This window comes from Dromiciops gliroides, chromosome 3, assembly GCF_019393635.1.
Source record: "Dromiciops gliroides isolate mDroGli1 chromosome 3, mDroGli1.pri, whole genome shotgun sequence".
NCBI classification, from domain to species: Eukaryota; Metazoa; Chordata; class Mammalia; order Microbiotheria; family Microbiotheriidae; genus Dromiciops; species Dromiciops gliroides.
Window position 1 is genome coordinate 484,133,872 of NC_057863.1, and position 27,609 is coordinate 484,161,480.

The 27,609-nt window shown below is 36.4% G+C and overlaps 1 protein-coding gene across 1 annotated transcript in view; it reads right to left on the reverse strand.

Moving 5' to 3' along the window:
• The window catches only part of NUP58 (nucleoporin 58), a 58,264-nt gene that overhangs the window by 23,228 nt on the left and 7,427 nt on the right, over positions 1-27,609 (reverse strand). The window contains 12 exon segments of the mRNA XM_043995505.1: positions 2,240-2,264; positions 2,267-2,318; positions 12,825-12,999; positions 13,821-13,843; positions 13,845-13,887; positions 16,442-16,466; positions 17,263-17,287; positions 17,289-17,374; positions 19,860-19,994; positions 20,648-20,803; positions 22,719-22,754; positions 25,546-25,694. Coding sequence (XP_043851440.1) covers positions 2,240-2,264; positions 2,267-2,318; positions 12,825-12,999; positions 13,821-13,843; positions 13,845-13,887; positions 16,442-16,466; positions 17,263-17,287; positions 17,289-17,374; positions 19,860-19,994; positions 20,648-20,803; positions 22,719-22,754; positions 25,546-25,694 — 930 coding nt within the window.

Here is a 27,609-nt window from a genome sequence, read left to right on the forward strand (position 1 = left end):
CCAATTATATTAGATTTTTAAATTTCTCATAATGGCATGAGGATAATTAGGCAGGTGATGCCAAAGGTATGAAACAAAGATAAAAATTATTTTAAAAAATTAATATCACAGCAATTGTCTTCTCAATGAACCCTCCACAAGGGGGGACTATAGTAATATTAAGTTTTAGAGAATGTTTCAATTTTTGTTTTATTATATGTTTCATGTGTAACAACTAAGATTCTGAATTCCCTTAGACATGTTTTCGAGAACTTTCATTGTTTGATTTGATTATTGACAAAGCTATTTTAAAGTTGTGTTAAGCTCAATTTTGTAGGAAAGATTCCTAGCTTATTACCAGCATCCACACATCAACCCCTGAAAAGACTTCCATTCCACGACTACACCTAGAGGACATCTGAGAAAAGACTTTCAGAGACTTTGAATGAACAGTTTTGTTGGTTTTTTTTTTCCTCTTTTCTCTTTCTGTTATGATATACACTATCTGTTACATGTACTCTCTGCAGAGGCCCTCCCTTTGCAAGACCAATGTCAAAGCACTGGTTCATGAGAACAAAAAATTGCCCCTCTGGACAAAACTTTCCTCTCTCCTTTTTCTATATTGTTATTAACATATTGATTAGTTAGCATAGGTTATTATATTCTGTTAATTTTGACTGTTTCATCAAGGAAACGTCCCGTTTCTGTGAAGAAACAAAGCGGGGACTGTAACGATTGGAAGACGCCACCTGCTGGAGGACTTACTGTAGAAAAGCTCTCCCATGAGATGAAGGTCTCTGAGGGCCAGACCATAAGTCTTTTCTTTGGCGTCCGGAAGTGATGTTTGCTTGTGGGAGGAAGAAGGAGGCTGGCGTTCTGACTGGTCTTTCTTTCCTGTGGACTCTGGCAGAGAGCCGGAGCTATTGCTCTCTCCCTTGTATAGATAGATGAATGTAGGCCCCCTTCTTTCTCTCTTTTACCAAATTCTTATTCTCCTTAATAAATGCTTTTAAAAGTCTAACTCTTGCCTAAAGCTTATAATTTATTGGTGATCACTCATTAGATATTTTAGACAGACTAGTAGAATTTTAGCCTTTACACTGGCCTAATGAGAGGGAAAGGAACAAGAATTTTATTAAGCACCTACTATGTGCCAGGCACTGCTTTCAAATATTTCTACACATGCTAAATTTACAAATACAAATATCTCATTTGATTTGAAACAACAATCCTGGAAGAAAGGTACTGTTATCCTCCCCTTTTTTCAGGTTGAGGAAACTGAGGCAGACACAGGTTGAGTGACTCTCAAAGAGTCACACAGCTAAATCAGTATCTGATGCCAGATCTGAACTCACGTCTTCCTGACTCCAGGCCTAGCAGTCTATATCTACTTTACCAATTAACTGTCCTCTGGTTTTAGCTATCTGAGGTGGCAGAATGGATAGAGGTTTACAAGACTAATGGTTGAGCAGTATGAAGAGAAAGAGCACAAAAGATATGAGATCCCGCTGAAGGAGAATCAAAAGAGTTTGGGCAACTGAACAATATTTTAAATGCCTTAGGACAACTGGCACTTAAAGGGCTACTTAACAATATGCAAATTCTAAGTATCAGCATTCAAAGTATCACAAGCTTTCTAAAGAGAATGAAGCACATTAATTTTTTGAGTGTCCCCAGTTACTGATCACAAAGTTCCCCAACAGCCTTAGTTCACATGACTTCAGAGTCCACAGCAAATCCGAGACAAACTGCACATGTGAAGGTAAGCAAGCTGATAAAAGAGAAAGAAACACCACGGGGCTCACTAGTTTTCACGTGCTAGTGAAGGGAACACCAAATTCACCAAGAGCAGGCCTATCCATTTACTCTAAGGGTGAGAAATCTCAGCAACTAGCAGGGGAAATTACAGCACAATGACTGACATTCATAATTATTGACTTTAGTCATCAAAAAAAGGGGGGAAATGATGTTTCCTGTCCTGTTTAATGAGTATATGAAGTACAACATATTAGAGAAAGATTTTCAATGACCATGTTACAAATAAGTAATACTGAAAACTTGCAGTGATTTTTTAAAGGGCTGCCACCTAAAGGGAGAGGTTTCTCTTATGCTGAAAATACATTAAAGCGAAAAAGACTTACATGAAAAGACAAATTAAACATAAAGCTTTGAATATACTAGATATCCAAAAATGTCTGCTGAATTAAGCAATAACACTAGTTTAGAGTGAGACGCTTTAGTATCAAACTCATTCACTTACTCTGCAGGAGCTGTATTTTCATGTGCAGTCCAGGTGGGGTTTTCTGTGTTCTTTAAGCAATTTCTGCATTCTTTAACTCCTAAGATGTAAGGGGAAAGAGGGGATAATATATGTCAGAGTAATATATAGTTGTAGAAAATACAGACTATCTCCAATTATTCCACAGAATCTCAGGACTGAGGGGCAGCTAGGTGATAAAGCACTGGCCTGGATTCAGGAGGACCGGAGTTCAAATCCAGCCTCAGACATTTGACACTTAACTAGCTGTGTGACCCTGGGCAAGTCCACTTAACCCTCATTGCCCTGCAAAAAAAAAAAAAAAAAGAATCTCAGGACTGGAAGGAACCTCAAATAGTACAAGTTATCTGAACATAGACCAATAAAGTGGTTATCTGGTGTTTGAAGGCCTCCCAAAGTAGCCCACAATTTTGGATAGCGATTCTTAGAAATACCTTATGTCAAGCTTACATTGCCTTTTCTGCAGTTCCCACCCAATGTTTCTAGTGACTGTCCTCTTCACAGCTCCCAACTATTAGTTCTAGTTCTGCCCTTTGTGGTTAAAAAAAAAAGTCTAAACTTTCAAAGAACCATGAAATTAATCTCTTCCCTAGGGCAATTCTCAGTGCCACCAACTAATCCTTATAACTATGAACCTGAGACCTTTAAGCATCCTGGTCATGCTACCCTAAGCAATCTCCAGCTTATTAACATTATTCCTAAAATGTGGAGCTCAAACTGACCAGAATACTGAAGATATGGTATTAACATGGCAAAGTTCATAAGACTTGTCACTACCCCAATCCTGAACACTTTACTTTCTTCATGCTTCCTTTTCTTTATTTGGTGTCTGATATAAAGCAAGCTGAGTCAAGAAGATATACAAGGTGTAAGAAATAATGATTAATAATGGATTTCTTGGGGGGACCCAGAGATAAGCTTAGTTGCTTCTCCCCCTCACTCCTGAAAATTCAGTTTCTTGAGGAAGTTCTAATCTCTCTAGGAAATTCTAAACTCCTCTAGGGAGAACATCCAAGGGTGAAATAGAGATGGAGATTCTTTGTTTAGCTAAAAGGATTTATGAGATTAAACCCAACCTAAAGGACTGACTTCACCCTTTGTCCCCCCCATTTAGGTCATCTACATCATGATGTCATTCATAGAGCTCATTTTAATTTGGACCACCCTCAGGTCAAGTTAAACCAATGGAATTGAAATGATGTAAATCAATTAGCTTTGATCAATGTACGTGACCAGCCTCTACCAAGAGGATAAAAACCTCAACCATGTGAGGGTTAGCCAGGTTTTTGGTTTCCGGACCCCACTCCCTTGCTCAGTATGCTGTCCCTTGGTGTGAGCTCTCCCTCTTAACACAGTGTAGGCAACGTAGAGCTTCTGAACTCACCTTGAGACCACGTGCTGGCTCTCTGAGAGACAGCATGAGTACTCTGGGGACTTTCTTCTACCTGTGCTCAACTGCCATGCAGTCAATTCCTTACTAATAATTAATACTAATTAATAAATGCTTACTGCCCAAACAGGTGAAATAGACATTAATATACAAGTAATAGTAATTTTAGAAAGCACAGTCTAGCACAATAATTTAGAAAACACAAAGGACTACCCACAATATAACTGGAAAGAACCACCACAAAACTGAAAGCTGTTTTGAGAATGAAGGCTGCATGGTCCCAGACAAAAGATATTCCATTGCAGAGGTGGCGGGTCCAAAGGTGTGAAACTTGGAACATATTTTCAATTTTCTCCCTAGGTATTAATTACTTTTGCTCATTTGCCCCTTCTTCCTTTTTCTTTTTTTGTTACAATGATATGGCTCTTTGGTAAAAAAGAGGGAGAAAGGGGGCAGCTGGATGGCACAGTGGATAGAGCACCGGCCCTGGATTCAGGAAGACCTGAGTTCAAATCTGGCCTCAGACACTTAACAATTACTACATGTGTGACCCTGGGCAAGTCACTTAACCCCAATTGCCTCTCTCACACACACACACACACACACACACACACACACACACACACACACACACACACACACACACAGAAAAATAAAAATAAGGAGGGAGAAGGATACAAGGAGAAATTTGGGCAATGTAAAAACAAAATATATCAATAACGATCTTGCTTTTATTTTTTTTTAAAAGCCTAGTCTTTTCCATAGACTGCTGCCTCCCTAAGCCTTCCCCCATATATACTTGTCAAGTACGAACCCCATTTAAAGTTCTATATTTATCCCTATTCAACTTCATCTTATTCAACCGAACCCACGGTTCTGTTCAATCAGTCAACAAGCATTATTTAAGCTCCTGCTGGTTGCCAACTACTGAAAATTCAATGGACAAAAAGTAAAACAGTCTATCTGCCCTCAAAAACTTACATTCTACAAAGGGAGTCAAACAAAAACACTTTAGATACATGCAAAACAGATACACAGCTACCTGGATGAGGAAGAAGGTACTAGGAATAGGGATGATTAAGAAAAACTTCATGTAAAAGGGAGCACTGGGCTGAGTCTTTAAAGAAATTTTTTAAAATTATGAACTTGACAGACATCAATAAGCATTAATGATTTCTTGCCACATACAAAGAACCAAAAGAGAATTGCCTAAAAACTGCAAATCATTATTAAAAGTACAAAGTAAATTTATATGGTAATGCCAGTAAGTCCTGCTGCTTTCATTTTTGAAAATTCTATTGAGATGTCTTTTTTGAGGGGGATGGGGGTGGGGCAATTAGGTTAAGTGACTTGCCCAGGGTCAACAAGCTAGTATGATGTCAAATGTCTAGAGGTCATATTTGAACTCAGGTCCTCCTGAATCAAGGGCTGGTGCTTTATCTACTCTACCACCTAGCTTCCCCTATTGAGATGAGTCTTGAAGGAAACTAGAGACTTTTGGAGGAGATGAGGCGAATGAGCACTCCTGATATGAGAGAGCCACGGAAAGACAGAAAGAGAGAGGATCATCATTGGTGAAGAATGTTAGAAGCCCAGTTTGGCTAGACCTTAGAACACATGAAGGAGAGGACTGTGTAATAATGCTGGAAAGGTAAAGTAGGGTTTAAATAGCTTTCAGTGTCAATCACAGTAATGTTTGATCTTAGAGGTGATAGGTAGCCACTGAAATTTCCTGAATAGAGGAGTAACATATCAGATCTGTACTTTGTCATCTGGGAAGAGAATAAAATGGAGTGAGGCAAGGACTTAGCATTGATATAGTACTTTAAAATTTGCAAAGCACTTTACATGCTATCTTATTTGATGTTTTCATATAGTCCTGTGAGGCAAATGCTATCATCACCCCCCATTTCACAGATAAGGAAACTGAGGCTGAGAGAAATTAAGAAAATTGTCCAGGGTGACAGACCTATTAAGTGTAGGAGACATTTTATTTTATTTTAATTAATTAATTAATTTGCAGGGCAATGAGGGTTAAGTGACCTTAGGAGGCAAAATTTAAATCAGGTTTTCCTGACCTTGAGGCCAAGACTCTTTCACTGAGTCAGCAAGTGCAATTTAGGATGGACCAGATGAGAATTGATGAGATGGTTATTCAATTCAGGGAGTGGTCATGAGAGTAGAGAAAAGGGAACAGATGAAAGACAGATTGTTCGAGAAATAACAAGACTGGCAACAGGGCTAGATATGGGGAACAGTGAAGTGCCAGGGAAAAACCAACACAACTGCAAAATTAGGGTGATTTGAAGTATAATGGTAATGCCCTCATTAGTTCAGAAGAAGAGGTGGGTTCACAGGGAAAGACTGTTTTGTTGGACATATTTCAGTTTTAGATGTCTCTGGGACATACAGTTTGAAATGTCTAATTAGTAGATACAGGCCTGAAGCTGTAGAAAAGAACAGCTTGTCAAGATCTTTCTGACTCTTGTCATAATACAGTGTGATAGCTACTGTGTCAACACTGATAAAAATGTTAAACAACTTAAGACCAAGCACAGACCCTTGGACAGTCCACTGAAGACCTTCTAAATTAACCAGAAATAATTTGTAAATTACTTTTTTCTTTTTTTTAGTGAGGCAATTGGGGTTAAGTGACTTGCCTAGGGTCACACAGCTAGCAAGTGTTAAATGTCTGAGGCTGGATTTGAACTCAGGTCCTCCCAACTCCAGGGCCGGTGCTCTATCCACTGTGCCACCTAGCTGCCCCTGTAATTACTTTTTGAAGCTGGCTATTTAATTAATTCTCAATTCATCTAATTAAACTTTTGTTTAGCCCACATTTATCCATCTTTCCCATCAGACTAGCAAGAAGAGATTTTTGTCACAGGCTTTACTAAAATTTGGTACACTATTATCTATAGCATTCTCCTGTTTTACCAAGGTAGTAGTTAAATGCATATTATAAATCTGGATATTCCTTCCAATGTTGCACATCATAACCTAGTTATACCTACCCATCTGAGGCACACCTTCTCCATGTTCTTGCATAAGTTCACCCTGGGGAGTTCACCCAACATTACAGGGGCTTGGGGGTGGGGGCCGAAATCTTCCTCACTTTTTCCTGACATCTTATGTACAACAGAACTATCTACCTGTCATTCTTCTCCATCACACATGACCAGGGCACCTTTTTCTATCAAACATTTACCTAATGACATTTTTTTTTACTCCTGTTCTTCAAAGTTTCCCATTGATTATATTATCACAATCTCTCCAATGTTTTGTATGTAATATTTACTATGGATTTTTTTTTCATAAACTGTCATGTTGCAAACCTTAGAGCCATACATAGCACTAGTATGAAAAAGTACCTTTATTTATTTTTTGTTGTTTTTATGGGGCAATGAGGGTTAAGTGACTTGCCCAGGGTCACACAGCTAGTAAGTGGCAAGTGTCTGAGGCTGGATTTGAACTCAGGTACTCCTGAATCCAGGGCTGGTGCTTTTATCCACTGCGCCACCTAGCTGTCCAAGTACCTTTATTTTGAAAAAAAAAAAGTACCTTTATTTCTGGGAGAAGTTTGGGGTCATTAAAGTTCCTTGCAGTTTCCTGAAGTCAATGCAAGCTATTCTCCTCTCTTACTTTGAACCTAACTCAATGCCCATTTGTACTGTGAACCAGATTTACACAGAGATGGACAATCTTTATGGATTGTCTATCCAACTGTATGTCATAATCTAGGCAGGACATTCTTCATCTTCTTGGTTTCCTGTGTGGCTGAGCAGGTCAAACCTTTTGAATTATTAAGAGTCTCACCCAGGAGGCTCTGTAATGCTCTGGGGTTTAATGCCCCAATAGAGTTATCCACAAAATGGAACATCCAAGAGACAAACCAGCCATAGAGAATCCCTCTTCTAGTTAAGCTCTGTGAAGGACTTCTCGTTTACAGATGGAGAATACAACTCCCTATTTTATGCCTCATTATGTTTATGATCAGAAAGTCATTGTGCAAAAGGTTGTATGACCTCTGGTTGACGGCTTTCAAGAAATCCTGAATGACTGTGATGTACAAATGAATCTCAGAAAAGTTAAGGAACTTGCCTACGGTCAATAATATGCAATTAAGTGTCTGAAGCAGGTTCTAAACTCACGTCTTGATGACTCCAAGTCCAGCACTCTATTTACTATGCCACATTATGACACATTGATTCCTCATGAAATTACATGAGCTTCTTAAGCAAAAGAATCCATTTAAATTTTGGGGATTTATAGATTGTCACAAATAGATTACAGCATAAAACTTCCAACCCCTTATCAGAAGACAGCCATGCTCTAATAAATCAAAATTTACAAAAATAACAAATAAACATTAAACACAGTGGGATCTTGTATTCAATACATCTTTCAGTCAATTACGTAATGGTAAAGATATGGTTCACTTGTGAAGCCTAACTTTTTCCTCCATCTTGCACGGAGTTGATTCTCCCAAAAATCTTATCTAGCAGAGAAAAGAAGACATACAAGCTAGTGGTGTCAATGTTCCCTCAGTTGCCTTATTTCGGTATTAATAAAACTGAGATTCTTTGTCACACCTTTAGCATTTCTTCTCTCTTCTCCACTATCCCTGAATACTCTCACAACTACGTGACTTGCATCAGGGAAAACCTCAAGGCATACCTGGTCTAATCCAGCTGTATCTCCTGTCTCTGTGTAGTGGCATTTTTAACTCCCCTATAATAAGCACAAATGGGAATGAGATGTCAGATGTTCAAGTGGAGTTGATCTACTGTCCTTAAAAATTGGAAATAGTATATTATTAAAAATAATTTAAAGATCTTTTCCATTCTATTTGTTTGTTTGCTGCTGTCCGTCAATACTCTCAAAATTATTTTGCTTATCTGGATATCTCACTAATCTTTTTTAAAATTGGTTTTACCCCTCCATTGCTTCTATTTTATGACACGATGCTGCTCATAGGTTTCTTTCATATTTCTTTATAAAATTTTCACAAATAATTTATATTCTAAACTGGTTTTGACTGGCTGGCTGTCCCAATGACTACGTTGGTATAATAACCTATCAAAAAAGTAAATTAGGTTAGTCAAGCAAGCCCTGCTTTTAATGAAGCCCTGTTAATAATTCTTTCTAACAATCCCAGAACATCTAATGTAAGTACCTTCAGTGAAGAGACTATCTGCTTTTGTATTAGTAAACAAGCCTCTATGACACAGCACTTTACAAATATTTTCTGATTGATCATTTCCTTAATCTAGATGTTTCATTAGCCATTTCTTTAATAATTAATATACTGGAATTTGGCCAGAATTTCATGTCATGTTCATTTGCAGAGTCTAGTTCCTTCCCTATTTTTAAGATTAGGAAAACATATTCCTTTCTCCAATTTCCTCTCACTGATCTGTGAACAAGAGCTCTGTCAAAACTTCTGACAGCTCTCCAGACAACCTAGGAGGTTGCTTAATTTGCTCCAAGTGACAAACTTATAAAAGGTGAATCCTCTTACTATCTCTCTATTTATTTTGGACATCAACTCCCCTGATGGCCACTTCTGTTGTGTTCTTTCTAGCAAACGTATTCATTCTGCCTCAGACACTTGAACTAGCTGTGTGACCCTGGGCAAGTCACTAAATCTTGTCACTGCGCCCACCCCCCCCCCCGCCAAATGCTTCAAAATGTATCATTCTATGGCTAAACAAGGTGTAGTATATGAATGTTAATGGAATACTATGTGCTATAAGAATGATAAGCAGATAGATTTCAGAAAAACCTGAAAAGATTTACATGAATCGATGCTGAGGGAAATGAGCAGAACCAAGAGAACATTGTACACAGTATCAACAACACTATGTGATGATCGAGTATGATAGACTGAACTCTTCCCAGCAATACAATCATCCAAGACAATGCCAAAAGACTGATGGTGGAAAATGCTCTCCACATCCAGAAAAAGAACTGTGCAATCTGAAGGCAGACTGACGCATACTATTTTCACTTTTGTTGTTGCTTTTTTGTTATTGTTCTTGTTTATTCTTTCTGGTGCTTTTCTTTTTGTTCTGACTCTTTTCTCTTACAGCAAGACTAATATGGAAATATGTTTAACATGACTGTAATGCATAACCTATATCAGTCTGCTTGCTGGCATCTGGAGGTGGGAGAAAAAATTTGGAACACAAAAATATCTTTACATGTAATTGGGAAAAAAAAATTAAAAAACAAACCCCCCCCCCCCAAATTCCTGTCTATAAAAAAAATGTATCATTCTACATGACAGAGAAAGGACAGGGGGAACAGGATCTAGACCTATGATTATAACTGGTATAGAAAATTCCTAAATGAAGTAAATTATCTCTACATGTAGGTCAGCAACTTCTCTGCCAACTTACAGTCTTAAAAGAGTTGCCTAAAGCACCAAGTGATAACTTGCCTGGGGTAGCAATGCCAGTATGTATCAGAGGTAAGACCTGAATCCTGGTCTTCCTGGCACCTAGGTAAGTTCTCTGCCCACTTAGACCACTCCCTCTAGCAGGGAAAAGAGAAGCAAAATAATATCTGAGTGGTTCTACATCACTATATTATCAATTTACCCTACTCCTAAGGCTGCTGTGCCATCACACCTTGTTATCTGCCCCCATCAAGCTACCTATCCTAGATGTGGTATCTCTCCCTATCAGAATGTAAGCTCCTTGAAGGCAGGGTGTATAGATTAGCAATTCTCTTTGCAGGTATATTAGTGTCTTTAGAAAATTCATCTTTTTGTTCTTTATCAGAATTGTTTCTTTGTATCTTAATTTAATTCTTCAGAAATTCCCCATTTTTTTCTTAGGCTTGACTTCCCACATACACTTTTAGTCCATAGGAAACTACCATCCCTTTCTTAGAACCTTTGAATTATGTTCTCATTGAATTTACAAATTATGTAAGATTGCCAGTCATTTCCTCCAAAGCTTCCTAACATTTCCACTCTAGCAGCCAGTTCTTCCTTGTAAGAGTTAAATCCAGAATAAAATTTCCCTTAGTCCAATCTTTTGAAGGATGAAGTTACATTAATTCGAGTCCAAGGAGTAACTAATTCCACTGCTTTTGCAGAGAAAGCAAGCTATGGATGTTCAGATAACTCATTCTTCTATCACTACAATAACATGGACTCTGTTAGGCCTTTATCACTTTCCTAACTCCTCACTTATTTTCTCTCCCCAAGGATCTATTACTCTCAATGGACAATTCACCCATGTCTCTGGCTTCAAACCCAAATGTTTGCTGACACTTTACTTTCCCATCTAGTTTCTGGATTTCTACATAATATACAATGCTATTTGCCTCCTCTCATCCCGACCCCCCACCCATTTTTACAATACTGTTTCATAATTACAATGCTACCTTCAGAAGTTTATTACTGTATGAATAAAAAAACCACTATTTAATAAAGCCTTTTCAGTAACCTGAGTCTTTACACTGGGTCCAATATGGGCCAGTGTTTCTACCCTCCCTACATCACTTACAGTAAAGGCCTCCAAATTTTGTTGAAATTCTTTTAGATTGCCATCATAATTTTAACAATGTGCTCATTTTTTCTCAGATCCCACTCTAAAATGTCCAGGGTTATTCCATGGACTTATAGAATTCTAAGAGGATTTAAACTGCATTAGAAACCTGATTCTTACCACTGATAAATTACTCTATTTCTCCTTCCAATTTGCCACTTAAGACATCTCTTCCTTATGACTTTCCCACCCCATCCACAAAGTCCTTTTCCTAGTGACTTCAGATAACTTTTCTCAAATACATATGCTTCTTAGCTTCAGCATAAATAGCCATTTCTTGTAAATCAGGTAGTTAATATCTATTTGCAGAGAAGGTACGGCTGGGAGAATAACAGGAGGAGGGTGAGTATTGAGGCTTTTGTGGTGCTAAGTGGCTGACTAGTAGTGGCTATCATAGAACCTGAAGTGGATATTAGAGAACCTAGAAGTGGACATCATATCCCATAATCCCCCAGGAAGAAATCAAATGTTATGTTCCTAATAAAGGATTTAAATTTTTTAATAGATTTATCACAAATAGTGCTTGAAAATTATCTGGTTTAAAAAAAATACATGAACAGTATCATATTTATATGAGCTAATCTGATTTTTATATGATAACAGATTTAGATCTGGAAGGGACTTTCAGAGAGATGAAGTTGATTTGCCTAGGGTGTGAGGTGAGTTTTGAACCAGGTCTCAATGACTCCAAATCCAGCACTTTACCCCTTATATCATATAGCTTCCTTATGAGATTATACAAGTTTCTTAAGCAACAAGAACCACTTAAAATTTGGGGGGAAAATTTAAAGATTGCCACGAACAGATAACACCACACAAATAAAATTTGTAATATTTGTGACATAATAGCTCGAGCTAATTACCTAACATAGGAGGAAACTAGATGGCTCAGTGGATAGAGCCTGGAGTTCAAATACAGCCCCAGATACTTACTAGCTGTGGGGGTCCTAGGCAAGTCACTTAATCCTGTTTGACTTAATCCACTTGAGAAGGAAATGGCAAACCATGCCAGTATTTTTACCAATAAAACTTCCGCTGGGACAATATGGCTACTGAAGGACTCAACAACAACAATCCCCTACTACTTCTCTCCCCCGGGTGTGGAATCTGCCAGCATAGGAAGGGAAACAGGTGAGGTATTATTTTTGAATCATATTTAAATAAATCCTATCTCTAGTTCTTAAAATTTAAGGGAACATGGTATAGCTAAAAAGAAAACTCACACTGGTTTTGGAGCTTGTGACAACTTGGTTTCAAGTGCAAATCTACCTCTTTTTTGCTGATTGTGATCTTGAATAGATTCTATTACTCTTTGGGCCTTAGTTTCCTCATCTATAAAATGAAGGTGTTGGATAAGATGACCTTTAAGGTCTTAACCAATTCCAAATGCAGGAAAATAAATCAGTTAAAATGTATCTCCTGTTAACTGGTGAATTAAGTGATTCTGGAAGACTTGAGCTACTAAGAGACCATGGCTATGGTTACTTAATTTTCCACCATGCATCATTATGATTCAACCATTTTATGGAGTCCTTATTCTGACCAAGAAGACAGGATGGCATTCTAGCTCACAATGTTTCAATTAAGTAGCATGTTTTTCAAAATGACTATACAATACCTGAGCAGTTTCTATTTTCAACTTGTCAATATTAAGAGTATTTCTCTGTAATCCACTGGCAGCCAATGACAGAAGTTGTTTCAGGGCTTTAATATCCTCTTGGACTTTAAGCATTGCTTTAGAAGACATTCGACTAATTTCTTCTTGAACCTGTTTTTGTTCCTTTACAAATTTTCTGCAAAAGTTTAATAAATTGAAATTTTAAAAAAATCCATTTTTCAAACCCACTACAATGGAAAATAGAGGCTAGCCAAACATGTCAAAATCCAAGTGCCAAAATATACTACAAAGGCCCACCCAGAGTGCCTATGTCCTACTGCAGACAATACACTCGATAATTCTACCTACCTGAGCCCCTTCCCTAGGAGGTGGAGGGGAAAGTTAGAAACAGATAGGATGACTAGTTAAATACAGCTCCTGGTATCAGGGGGAAAAAAAACCTTACCAATACCCTACATATACCCTAGTCTGATTTCCTCATTATTAGTGTATCCCAAGGTTGTTTAGAGTCTATATACTCAAAACTCCAGCATTTTGTGAAGCCTGACACCTCCTTTTTTTGTGTTCCAGAGTACAAAATGCGGACTCTCACTGACCCAGCCCAGTGAGTGGCCTGCAAAGTTCTGGACAAAGGTAGTGGTTTAGGATCAGTGTTTATGCTGCTTCATTTCTCACATCAGGAACCAATAGGGAAGGGCTCAGGTAACAGTAAGGCAGTCAGTGAGCTTGAATTCTCAATATTCTTCAAACATTAGGCTGGTTTGTATATTTTCAATAAGCCCTGCTTTTAGAGCAACTGAGTATAAACCTCTCTATACTATAAAATCCCAAGCAGAACAGGCATATTTTGCTTCCAATCCTCCACTGCTTAAATTTCTTTTCAGTACTTAAGTTTTTGTTCAACTGCAAATTTTCAGGAAAAACAGATTTTCAATTTACAATATTTCAAACTGGGATTTAAATGCTCAACATTTCTAATTTTAATTAGACACTTACTGTAGATTTTCAACATCTTGGCAAAATTACAGGAGGTAGATTTTCATCCTTCAGTGCTTTACTATCCCTAAGAAAAACACCATACATTTATTTTAACCAAAGAGATAAAGGAAATTTGAAACTTCTTCAAAGACAGATAAATAAATATCATATAAGAATATGCATTGTCATGATCACAATACTATCCATTTACATAGTACCTTTTCCTGGAAGAATTTTAAATAACTTTACAATTATTAACTGCTAAGACATTTGTAAGATCAGCACTTTATCAATAAGTTCTTTGTTGTTGGCATACAAATAGAATCCCATAGCTGTTTCTACTTCCATTTCACAACAACAAAATCATAGAAATGGTCACAGGAGAAACACTTTTTTTAAAGCTTTAGAATAAAAACATAAGCTATAGTTATATGAATTAGCTAATGCAGAGGTACACTCAAAGTTTAGAATAAAAACATAAAGCTTGGGGCAGCTAGGTGGCACAGTAGATAAAGCAATGGCCCTGGATATGGGAGGACCTGAATTCAAATCCAGCCTCAGACACTTGACACTCACTAGCTGTGTGACCCTTGGCAAAGCACTTAACCCCCCATTGTCCTGGGGGGTGGGGGGGTGGGACGGACAGAAAAAACCAAAAAACAACATTAAAGCTGTTATAAACAGAGATTGGAGACTTGGGTGAAGAAGAAGGAAGCTACTGAAAATGCCAACAAGACTCGAGGAAAAGATCTGTTAAGAATATTGAAGGAGATAGATAAAAATTGAATAATAAGAGAGCCAGGTTTCAAGAGCTATTTGAATGCCAGGATGACGAGTTCTGATTTAAACAATAAGTCCAATTTCTCAAACGAATTTGATCCAACAAACACATAAAAATAATTTTATCATATTTATATCAATGATCAAATTTGAATTTATTCTAATACATGAGGTAAAGCAAGGTGTGAATCCCAACCTATTTTTCAACCCCCTATCCAATTTTTCCACAATTTTTATTCTTCGTCCCAATGTTCGTTTTCCCCAATTCTGAGCTTATCCAACCACTAATCATTTATGTACAATGGCTCTAAATCTGGATTCTCTATACAACTGCAGAAATGAGATCTATTTTCCTGTCTTTGTCCAGTACACAAAATATCTGTTATTACCACTCTAAAGACTATTTTGAAAATTAGCAAAGTAACCACCGTTAATTTTCCCTCATAATTCCTTGGTAATTCCTGCCCATTTACACTTCTATATGAATTTTGTTTTCTTTTTCTTAAGTCTAGAAATTACTCTATTGGTGATTCAAGTTGCATTTTCATTAAAGCTACAATATAATTTGAAAAGCATTAACATTTATATATCCATTTGACCTAACCATTTCACGGGGGGGACTTTGTTTCCCCCATGTGTTCAGTTCTTTCCTAATCTGTCAAAATTATTGTGAACAGTTTTCAGCTTCATGTAAGTCATAGACATTACACACTTATAGTTCTTAGAAGGGATTTTGAGGCCATTTGCTCTGTCTCATTTTCACACATGCCATCAAGTAAACAGTTAGAATTTGAACAGAGGGTCCTTCCTCAACCACTTTAATATTAGGCTCATCTAGTCTCTAAAATTAGAGGCCTAAATATTTAATATCGCTTGTCCTTTGCTGTTGTTAATGTTCCTTTTCCACTCCTGTTTTTTCTTTTTTTGCTGTTCATTGGTAATAATATCAAATATAGATGATTTTTGTGGATTTACTCTTATATCATGCTATATATATACTACTATATATATATATATATAAGATATATATGTATAAAGTATAATTACTAAAATTAAAAATGAACCTCAAAACAAACTCTGAGGTCTCCCAAACTCATACCAGAGAACTGGCAAAAGAAAAAAGATGAAAATAGTCAATGTTGGAGGGGTTGTGAAAAGTCTCCAGCTTTACGAATGCATTGATGGTAAAGATATGAATTAGTATAATCATTCTAGTAAACAATTTTCAATTATGTTTAAAAAAATATAACTCAAGGGTTCCGACTCTTTGACCCAGAGATTCCACTGCTAGCATATGCCCCAAGGATGTCAGTAGCCAAAAGAAAGTCTCCCCATTCACCCAAAATTTTGATTGCAATATTTTTTTGTTGTAGCGAAGAACTAGAAATAAAGTGGGAACAGGGAAATCTGGGGTGATGTTAAAAAAAAGAAAAAGGACAGCAAAAGATATTCAACAAAAGAAAAAAAAGAGTGATAAAGAAAAAGACAGCAAAAGATATTCAACAAAAGAAAAAAAAAAGAGTGATAACGCTAGAAAGACAGGTTGGAGACAGTATGAAGGAACCTGAATGAAAGACTAAGCTTGATGTTTATTCATTAGACAATGAAAAGCAAATGAAAATCTTGAAGAGAACAATCATAGATAATTATAGGATTTAAACAGCATTAGGCTTGTTTTTACCAACTTAGATTATTATGCAGTTTTAGAAAGAAGAAAACAAGGATGTAAATAACTTTCAAAGTGAATAGAAAAATATTCATCTTATTTCCAGACCTTATGATCCACCTGCTAAATTTTTTGACTAAGAAACATCTTTTTTAGATTTTTTTTTCCTTTCTGAAAAATAAAAACTACTTACTCTGGTCTTGTTCCTGTTTTATCACCTAAAAAATTAAAGTATTATGTAAGAATTTATATATATCATTTCCAAAAACAAGTATTAGAACTTTTAAAAAATGCTAGCAATCTGAATCTCTGAATAAACACATATACTTTAAGGTAGTGAAACTAAAGTCTTGACTCCATTTGAAATCAGCAAATGCCCAATATTATTAGATTTTCTGAATTTAAATCTATTTGGTTAGAATATTTCTGAGATAAGGCATTTATTGTCCAAAGCAAGCTTTTAATATCTATTTCTGTCCTTGTTCTGGTCCTACCTTCCTACATAGTATTATGGTGAAGTACTCAAAGTTCATGGGGTACATCTGCTTGACTTGCCACAAAATTAAAATCTGCACATCACAAGAAAGTAAAATTTATATCATTCAAATATGTTCACTTATAAAAGTACCATTAAAAACGTCCCACACTACAGCTCCTTACATAATGGCACTCTAACCAGATACTGACTTCATCATAAAACTAAGTCTCAGGCTTTGAGTTTGGTCATTAATTAGTAAATTTATAATGGGTAATAAAGTATTTTCCTATATGTGAGATCTGATTTTTTTTCATTGATTGTACATTCAAACCCCGAATTTTGTTACCTAATTCAATGTTAATGAAATCAGGGAAAAACAAAGTAAAAATAGTATAAACTGAGCCTAAACTATAGCTCATATTCTACTTACACTCATAGAGCATTTTTACTGATTGGTTTTGTGGTTTGGATTCCAAATTTACTGTACTACTTTCCCCTAAATATGAATTCAATTGACATAAAAAGACGATACTTACTCTTTTTATCTGAAGAGCTACTAAAAATCTATACCACCAAGACCTTCATTGCCAGTAGTTGAAGGAGCGGCAGCAGTTCCCAATGTTAAGCCCAGTGCATTCTGTCCAAGTCCTACAAAATGATAGGTAAAGAAAAAGATGTCCTAAAAATACTGTATAAATATTGCAGAGCAAAATACTTATTAATCTGAACATTACTTTTCTGCCTTTGACTTTTAGGAGAAACAAATGAAAGGACAAGGAAAACTAGCTAAAATCAGAGATAAGATAAACACTGTATAGAATATGTTCAGGAAAAATGAAATTTCAACAAAATGGGTTTAGATTATTCAGCAATTTTACCACAAAGGAATGAAGTAACTTCTTGTGAAACTGAAGTTACTTTGAATTTGGGGCAGATAGAGGGAAGGTTCCCTTTAGACTGTTGAGTTCTTCAGTGTACTTGATGGCCTGTATGGAAACTCCCTCCATGTATGTAGATTATGACTTTCTCAGAGTTTTTCCTGGGGCAATGAGAAGAAAACAACTCGGCCATGGTAACACAAGTATGTGTCAGAAGCAGAACCCGAACACAGGTCTTCCCAACTTGAAGGCTGGACACCTCTATATACGATACACCCTGCTAAATACTGATGGCAATATCCATATCGATAAGATCACAAATCCACGAGCATAAAACTATTTCACTTGTTGCTAACAAAAGTATATTTATTTAACTTTCTTATAACGGGTAATTCAGCAATCTTACATTTCAATATTATAAAAAGCATTTTGGACCTTCTAAAATAACTGAAAATTTAATTCACTTTATCATAAAATCATAGCTTTAGAGCCTGAAGAAATTTTAATGGTCATCTAGCCCAACCCAATCAATTAGGATAAGGAAATTGAAGCCCAGAAAAGTTGAGTAACAAAGTCACACAGATGGTTAGTGAAAGAACCTGTATTCAAGCCCAAGTCCTCCGAGTCCAAATTCTTACCATTAGTAATTTTTAATCAATGAAAATTAGCTATCAAATAGAAAAAAATTTAAGGCATCATACTGACTTACTCTCTCTCTACTTAAACCTATGCTGTATGTATGTGTATTTATGTGTGTGTATGTACAAAGGTGTATCACTAAGCTACATGGCAACTGCCCCTTTCAAGACGATTTTAAGCAATTGGGGTTAAGTGACTTGCCCAGGGTCACACAGCTAATAAGTGTTAAGTGTCTGAGGCCAGATTTGAACTCAGGTACTCCTGACTCCAGGGCCGGTGCTCTATCCACTGCACCGCCTAGCTGCCCCCATTTTAAGCCTTCTACTGAAAAAAAATCAAGCACTATCATGAGATCCTAGCCTCTAAAACTGTGGGCCACGACCCCATTTAGGGGACACATAATGATGTGCAGGTCGCAAAAAAAATTTGGCAACAGTAAAAAGTTACGTATGCCTAATTTTATGTACCTATATACGGGGGGGGGGTGGGGGGGGTGGGTCACATAAAACTTTCCCTGGCAAAACGGGGTGATGAGTGGAAAAAGTTTTAAAAGTCCTGCTTTAGATGATCACAATCATAACCACAAACCCAAGAATCCAAGAAAAATTAGAGAAGACCAAAAAAACCCCACCCAAACCACCAGGGAAACAAACCCCAAATGAATGAAGCATAACTTATCTATCCTTTCTATTTGCCTGGGTATTTTCAAATGCATTTAAGCTAATTTTAGAATGAATATCTACCAGACAGATTAAGAACAGCCAGGAAAAGTTTGGTGAGGATGATAATAGTGTTGTTGCAAGAGCAATATGAAGAAGGAAAAATTATTTGGTCGGCATCACCACCATTTCAAAATCTTTCTTCTGCGAAGTGTACTAACCAGTTTGTAATCAATCTACAAAAGAATGCTATTTAACATAATAACCAGATATTGATACTTAGTGCAGACATGTAGAACATTAAACACACACGCCCAGTGAACTCAGCTCTCTAATACTAGAGTGATTTAAAAAATAACATGGAATGAGGTAACAAAAACCATAAAGCATTAAAATTAAATGCCCCAATTTAAAGAGAAATTAGAGATTAGTCATGTGGTGTTAGGAATCTCCTCAAACAGAGTTTTGTATATTACATTTAGTATCTGGCATACCACTAGCTGTTCGATAAATGCTGAGAAAACAGAAAAAATTGCATTTTAAAAATAAAGCCAATATGCTCAATAATAAAAATGCTACAGTTAAGTTACAAATAAAACTATTTTCAAGTTTTATGTTAAAAGAGAATACAAGGAAAAGAAAAGAAAAAAAGTGAATACAAGGGGCAGCTAGGTGGCTCAGTGGATAGAGCACTGGCCCTGGACTCAGGAGGACCTGAGTTAAAATCTGGCCTAAGACACTTGACACTCACTAGCTGTGTGACCCTGGGCAAGTCACTTAACCCCAACTGCCTCACCAAAAAAAAAAAAAAAAAAAAAAAAAGTAAATACAGACTCTAAAGCTCTCAGAAAATAAACCTGCTCAAAATAGAAATTGAGGATAAGAGAAAAACCAATTATTTCAATACTGAATCTTTAACATTTGAAAAGGAAATAAATTTTGAAAGTAGACAATCACCTGATGTTGCTGTGTTTGTACTCTGGAAAAGAGAACTTCCCAAACCAGCTAAGGCTCCCCCTAGAGAAAGCCCCGTTGATGAAGTTGTAGTTGTGGCAGGTGTTGTACCCAAATTTAAAGAAAAGCCCGTGGAAGCTGCAATAAAAAAAAGATAGGGTAAGCATCAAGAAGAAACTCTATCTTCATAGACTATAGATTTTTCTTGAAAAGTAAACATAACCTTACTCCTAAATGAATAAAATCACATTAAAATGGGTATAGATTCCTCTCTGGGCAATAGTTTTCAAGTTAAGCTAAAAAATAATTTATTCCTTGGTAGACAACATTTAAAATATTAGCACTTATGTATTTATAACACAGTGACTAGAATAACAAGTTGCTCTTATAAATCCAAAATACAGAAAACTGTTTTCCAGCACTGCTGTGCTGGAATGACTAAACATACATTCTTGTTATTAGTTAATCTAAATGCCATATACACACACTAATTACTAAACTTGTTCCTAGGAACAAAAGACAAACTTTCAAGTCTGCTACTGCCACTTAAAATTAAATAATGTTGATTTTTCCTCTCCCCAAAAGGTTAATTTAGAGATATAAAATTATATCTATCTGTACATACATACACACATATGTATATACATATTTGCCAAATTTGCCTATTTTACATATTTCATAAAATCTAGTTTTCACATAGTTTCCTTAAAATGAGTATTTATAGTCCTTAACCAAATGAAAATAAACCTTATTTCAATTTAATGCAACTTGTATTTCTGCCATGAGTTTACCTGCTGCTGGAGTTGATGTAAGGGCAGATGAAAGAGAGAGAGGGCCACTTGAGGTAGAAGTAACAGGTAAAGCAAATGGTGTAGCAGAAGCTGCAGGTTTACTGAATCCTAAACTGAAACCTGTTGTTGTTGTTGTAGATGTAGTGGCAGGAGTTCCTGTAATAAAAATATTTCGTGATGTTATAGAAATATTTGACATTTAGACCTGTCAGTTTTCTCATTTGTAAAATGGGTATAATAGCACCTGGAGTCCTTCATCATGGACTGATGTGACCAATAGCATTACTAAGTGCCAACCATAGGTTAGGCATCAAATGAGATAATGCATATAAAGCACTCTGTAAGCTTTAAAGCAGGACAGAAATCCCAGTTATTGCAGTCACTGTCTCTGCAAGGTAGTCAAAAGAACATGGATCTTGGAGTCAGAAGATCTGAATTTGAATCCTGGCTTTGACAATCACTAGCCAAGTGACCAGAAGGAAAATCATTTAATCTCTATGAACCTGTTTCCTCATCTGCAAAATGGGAGAAGAAATGATACCCATTTTATTTATCCAGATAAAACATTCTATAAACCTTCAAGTAAATTGGTAAATAACCAATTTATTATGAGAAAGTCAAGGGCTGGGGCAGCTAGGTGGCGCACGTGGATAGAGTACCAGCCCTGGATTCAGGAGGACCTGAGTTCAAATCTGGCCTCAGATACTTGATACTAACTAGTTGTGTGACCCTGGGCAAGTCATTTAACCTAATTGCCTCACCCAAAAAAAAAAAAAAAAAAAGAAAGAAAGAAAAGAAAAGAAAATCAAGGGCCTATGTATGCACAAGCAATACACTTGTGTATAAAATCAAACTCCTTAACAGTAGTTATCTAATAATTCAGCAAGAAGACTAGTGAAAACCAGCAAGGAAAATAGTAAGCAGGAAGAAAAAGTCCAAGGTATTTTGTCATGAGAGGCTAAAGAAGTAAGTCAATATGGACAGAGATGGAAAGTAAAGCCACAGACTTGCAATCTGAAAGGATCTTTGTGAATGCTCCCCTTGATCAAAATAGATAAGACCATATTATAACAAAGTTTTGATAATCGTTTTAGCCCTGGGGACTATAGTAAGAAAAGGTAACACTGAAGGGATTAAGAAATTGCTAGGAGAGAAGGAAAAGGTCCATTTTTATGGGAAAATAGTAGAATGTCACTGAAAGTCCACTTGAATTATCACTTGAAACAGTAAGTGCTATAAGCTGCTCATGTCCATACCAAAAAACTGGAGTGCAACATGGGTAAAGTAATAATGATAACTAACATTTATGTAGTATTTTAAATTTTTCAAAACACTTTACATACTTGATCTCATTTGAGCCTCAACAATCTGTAAGGTAGTACTATGGATATATTAATATCCCATTTTACAGATAGAGAACCTAAAGCCAAGAGAAAGTAACAAATTTCAAAGATTTGAACTCAGATTATCATTATCAAGCCCAGAAGTATATCCACTATATATTACTTCCCAAAGTATATCTGCTGCTAATGATACTAAATTAAAAAGTGACCATATCTCAGAACTTACAGGACTACGGGCCCAATTCACCACAGAATGAGTGTATGTGTGTGCATACAGTGGGGGAGGGTATAGAGTGAAGGAGGGCTGTGAGCCAGAAATCAGGCATACAGGTCAAGACTGGCACTAAAATTCAATCCCCTTATTATATAAATGAGAAAATGAACTTCAACCATTTTAGTTGCCAGTGCCAAGTTTTATGATTTTTAGGTATAAAGTTTTTTCCCATTAAAGCTGTGTCTCTGAAATAACTCATGCAGTAGCATGTTTAAAAATTTTTCATTTTAAAAACTATGAAAGGCAATTAAACAGAAAAAAAACCATCCCTAGATTCTGTGAACAATCAAAAGACTTATTGGTTAGGTTATTTTTGCTTTTTCATCATTCCATACATCTCCAGCTCTAAGAGTGGCAGCTTAAGCGGGGTTGCAGGAAGGTCATCCCAATCATGGTCAAGGGGTTAAACTCAATAAAGCCATTGGTTTCAGATCTATTGCCAAAATGCTCTTACCCAGAGTTAATCCTGTACCTAGAGTCGTTGATGTTCCTAGGGATAAAAAAAAAGAGAGAGAGAGATAGAATTTAAAAATTAATAATGATGATGATTAGTTATAATTATATACTGCTTTAAAGTTTGCAAAAACATTTTAATCCTCTTTGAGCTTCATAGCAACCCTTGATATTAGTGCTACAGATATTATTCCCATTTTACCGATGAGGAAACCAAGGCAGGGTGATGAGTTGCACAGAGTCACACAATGTTGAGAGTCTGAGAAGGATTGGAACCCAGGAATTCTAGACTGTAAGTCTCACACTCTATTCACAGTGCACCAGTAAAAGACTTGGGATGATCTACAAGAAAAATACTATCTTAATCATGTCATTGCACTGGAACATAGTAATAAGGCCCTTAAAAGCAGGAACTGTTCATTTTCTAAAATTTGTATTCCCAGTACCTAGCAAAGGGCTTGGTTTGAATATATACTGATTGAATATTATACAAAATCCTTCTTTACTGCAACCATTAAGCACTTCTTAGGTATCCACTAACAGGTCAGGCACTGTGCTGCTTTAAGCACTAGGGATACAAAGATAGAAGTAAAACAATATACACATCTAAGCATTTATAAAACATACAAGGTAATTTGGATGCCAAGTAATTTTGGAGGGAAAACCCTAGAAGCTAAGGCTGCATGTAAAGGTGGTCCTTGAGCTAAGCTTTGGAGAAATTACAAAGTGATTTGCAAGGCCAATTTTCATAACCACAAAGTAAATGAGGGTAGTAATCTCTAATAAGCCAGGAAAGTTAGGAAAGACTCGTGGTCTATACAGGAATTTAGATGCCAAATGGAGGAACTGTGGTTTATCTTAAAGAGACAAGCCCCTAGAGTATATAGATTGGGAGAATAATGTGATCAAATCATGTTTTAATACCATTTTAATGGCTGTACGGGGATAACAGAGAGGAGAGACTTGGGTCAAGGAGACTAATTAAGAATTTACTGCAATAATCCAGGTAAAGGGGTTGAGGGGCTCAACTAAGTATGGTCACGTGAAGTAGAAGGAAGGGGATGGACTTGGGAAAGGCTATGGGTGGTAGGATTAGAATTTGCCAACTTACTGAATGTAGGGGGTAGGAAAGAGATGTCAAGGATGACTATGGGGTTTCAAACCGCAAGGATAGTTAACAAAAATAGGGAAGTTTAGAAGAGGGGAACAGAAAGAGTTGATTGAGACACATTGAGTTTGAGATGCTAACAAGAACAATCAATTCAAAATATCCGATTAGCTGTTGGTGATAGAGGCCTAGGATTCAGGAGAGAGATTAAGGGCTGGATTTATCAATCTGGGAGTCATCTGCATAAAGATGATAATTAAACACATGAGACTAATAAATGTATCCAGTGAAGAAAAGAAGAAAAGTGAAGAGAACCTAGGTTCATATACCTTGGTGTATACCCACAGTTGAAAACTAACTTCAAGTTTCTGAACATTCCAAATATGCAGCATTAAATTTTGTTTCAAGTTAACAATCAAAGGCATAAATGGTAAAATAAATATTCTCACTTGCTCTAGCAGAGTCGTGCAGCTTTAACTTGGAAAAAGTATTGGGGCTGGAATAAGAGAATTTTCATTCCAATCCTGGTTACCATTTTATTGCTTTATGACCTTGGATAAGTCACTTAACCCTCTGGGGTTCAGATCTTCATTTGTCTTCACTGTCATGAGCTAATAGCCCAATATGTCAAAACCCAAAGGTGAACTAAAGTTCCCTTTCACTATAGTCTTATATTCTTTACCTATTTCCTGAAACTAAATGTTTAGAAATTATGACACAAAACTAAACCTATGGGGACAGCTAGGTGGTGCAGTGGATAAAGCACCGGCCCTGGATTCAGGAAGACCTGAGTTAAAATCCTGCCTCAGACACTTGGCACTCACTAATTGTATGACCCTGAGCAAGTCACTTAACCCTCATTGCCCTGCCCCCCAAGAAAGAAAGAAACTAAACTTACATAAGTAAAAAAAATCTCACCAAACTATGAAGATGAAGTGTAAAATTCAATATAAACATTATACCAGCTAAACCAGCCAAATACTGCCAGAATTTCCAATCATTTCCCCATAAATACCACTATTAACAGAAGGGGAAAAAAAACTGCTTATAAAATTCATTAATTGTAAAACATAATTTTATGTTAAATCAGAAGTTAAACCTCCCACGCACAACATCTAAAGAAAGTACCACTTTTGATCCATTGGACAGGCCATAATCTTTCAATGTACGCATAGACATCCCTTTGTGCAATTACTGAGAACAACTATGCCAGTAGTAACTTCCAATATTGTTGAGGTATCATGACCAATTAATGATCACCACATCTACCCAGTTAAGAAGAGACATGTCTTATGTCATTTATTTCTATGAGCCATGCCTGGAGACTAATGAGCCCTGCTCTACTCCACTGCAGTGCCTCATCTTAAATTAGAAGTAACTGTCTAATCTTGGGTTCTAACTCCAGCAATCTACTGTTATGACAGCATTCATGCACACTGGGATCTTTTCAGCAGGTCTAAGCTGAGTAGATAGATTTTTTTCTCCTTCCCTTTTCTTACTCTGACCCCTCCCCCCCAACCACCAGTGCCTATTAATATCATTCCCCCCAATATATCTCTTGCTGGAGTATATATGAGCAATCATCAATCAACTACAAAACATGTGAACAGAAATATGTACTACAGAGCTGGGAAAGGGGGTCAGAATTAACATGCATAAAGGCTGAGATTTAATTTCTAAATCTGTATAAAATACATAGTTAAAAATTAATTATCCCTACCTGTATTAGTGCCTCCTAAAGTGAACCCTGTTGTAGATTTTGAACCAAAAGGTCCAGTTCCAAAACCCACAGAAGTAGCAGTTGTAGTTGTTGGATTTGCTGTGCTTCCAAGAGACCCAAAATTGAGTCCTACAGATGAGGCGCTATTACTTAATAATAAAAAACAAAACAAAAAACACAAAACAAAGGTCATTAGTCAATACGATAGAATAACAGACTATCAGATATGAGAGGGAAAGTGAGATTTATAATTTCCAATGTGTTCTTTCATTCTGGCATATCATATACAAGTTTTAACCTTAAATACAAATCCTGAAAGAACAATTACTGACGAATTCAGTTTTAATGAAGTAGTTTAATTAAAATATATACAGAGACAGATATACAGAGAGGGATACACATGCATGTCCATCTCCATGATGCAAATTTGCTCTCAGGATAAACATAATAAACAATTCAATTCAACCAAACATTTATCTAACACCTATTACATACATAGCACTCTTAAATGGTGGGAGACACAAAGATGAAAAAGACATGGTCTTGTCCTTCAAGAACTAATCTAGTTTTTCTCCCACAATCTAGTTGGAACCATAAGCTAATGATAAAAATGAAATATATAATTTAGACTATAATAAACATATAAGAGTACAGTAGCATGTGTGTAGTGCAGTGGTGCCAAACTCAAATAAAAGAGATCTTTGCAGGCAGCATACTAACTTAGAAAACTACAAATTCCCATTATCTGTGTTCTACTGTATTTTTATTTAGCTTGTTAAATATTTTCTAATTACATTTTAATCTGTTCAGATGCACCTGCAAGTTTTGAAGGCCATACACACCTGGTGGATAGAGGGCTGGCCTCAGAGTCTGAGAGCTGAGTTCAAGTCCAGTTCCTGTCCCATAATACTGGGTAACCCTGGACAAATCACTTAACCTTTAAGAACCCTAAGCAATTCTCTAAGAATATATAAATTAAACATTTGCCAAGTTGCAAAAGTAAAAGGAGTTTCCTCACCAGAAATTCTCTGCACTGATCAAATGGGATGACAGTCAGTGTATAGGCAAGCTAAAGGACCCACCAAATGATCCAAAAAGAGAGATTATCTCAGGCCAGGAAAACAGCTAGGGAGGCTGAGCTAAGCAAGGAGAGGTAAATTTCAAGAGATTGAGGACTGAGATAGAGTAGAACAGTATAATACAGCCACAGGTGGTATGAAAAAAAGACACAGAGCTTGGCACATGGGGTAATCTAGTTTGATGGAAATGTGTGCATATGTGAAAAGAAACAACATAAAAACAAGGCTGGAAAAGAAGATTTTTGTATACAACAAGAACAACCATATTTTCCCCCCAAATATCCTCTGGTACCCACTGTCACCAAGTAATAAATGCCAGGCTAGTAGATGTAGTTTAATTTAATACAATTAAGCAATGGGGCATTATCAAAGGTTTTAAAGCAGAATATTGATATGATAAATTCTGTGCCATTACTACAATTATTTTGGCAGATGTGTAAAGGGACAGGTTGAAGAAAGATTACACCAATTATAATATGGGCAAGAACAGGATAAGAAGAGAAGAAGGGGAAACCACTTATTAGAATACTGAAGTAACCCAAATGAGAGGGCTGAAAATAGTCAGAACTAGGTTACTAACAGTGGTACTGGAAAGAAGGAATTAATCTGAGATAAAAATCAACGAGGAAGAACAATATGAATACAATGTTGTATTTAATAAAAGAAAATGTCTCTAGTAATTAATATTTCAGATTTCAAAGGAAGTTATCACAAAAGTGCCTACTACATAATACATTTCTTGCATCCAGTTCTTTTTCTGATTGAAAAAATCACATTTTTAAACAGACCACATATTAATTCTGTGAATCAATTTCTTTCTGAAGATGGTGTGAATTGCATGCACGTGCGCACGCGCACCACACATCATCCTATTTTCTTAGTTCTTCCATCTAATTCGTCAACTCTCATTACATTAAAAACAGAAAATGGCTTTAAGAATAGATCAGGAATAAGTTTCTACACTGTCTTCTCTGTCTATTGCTAT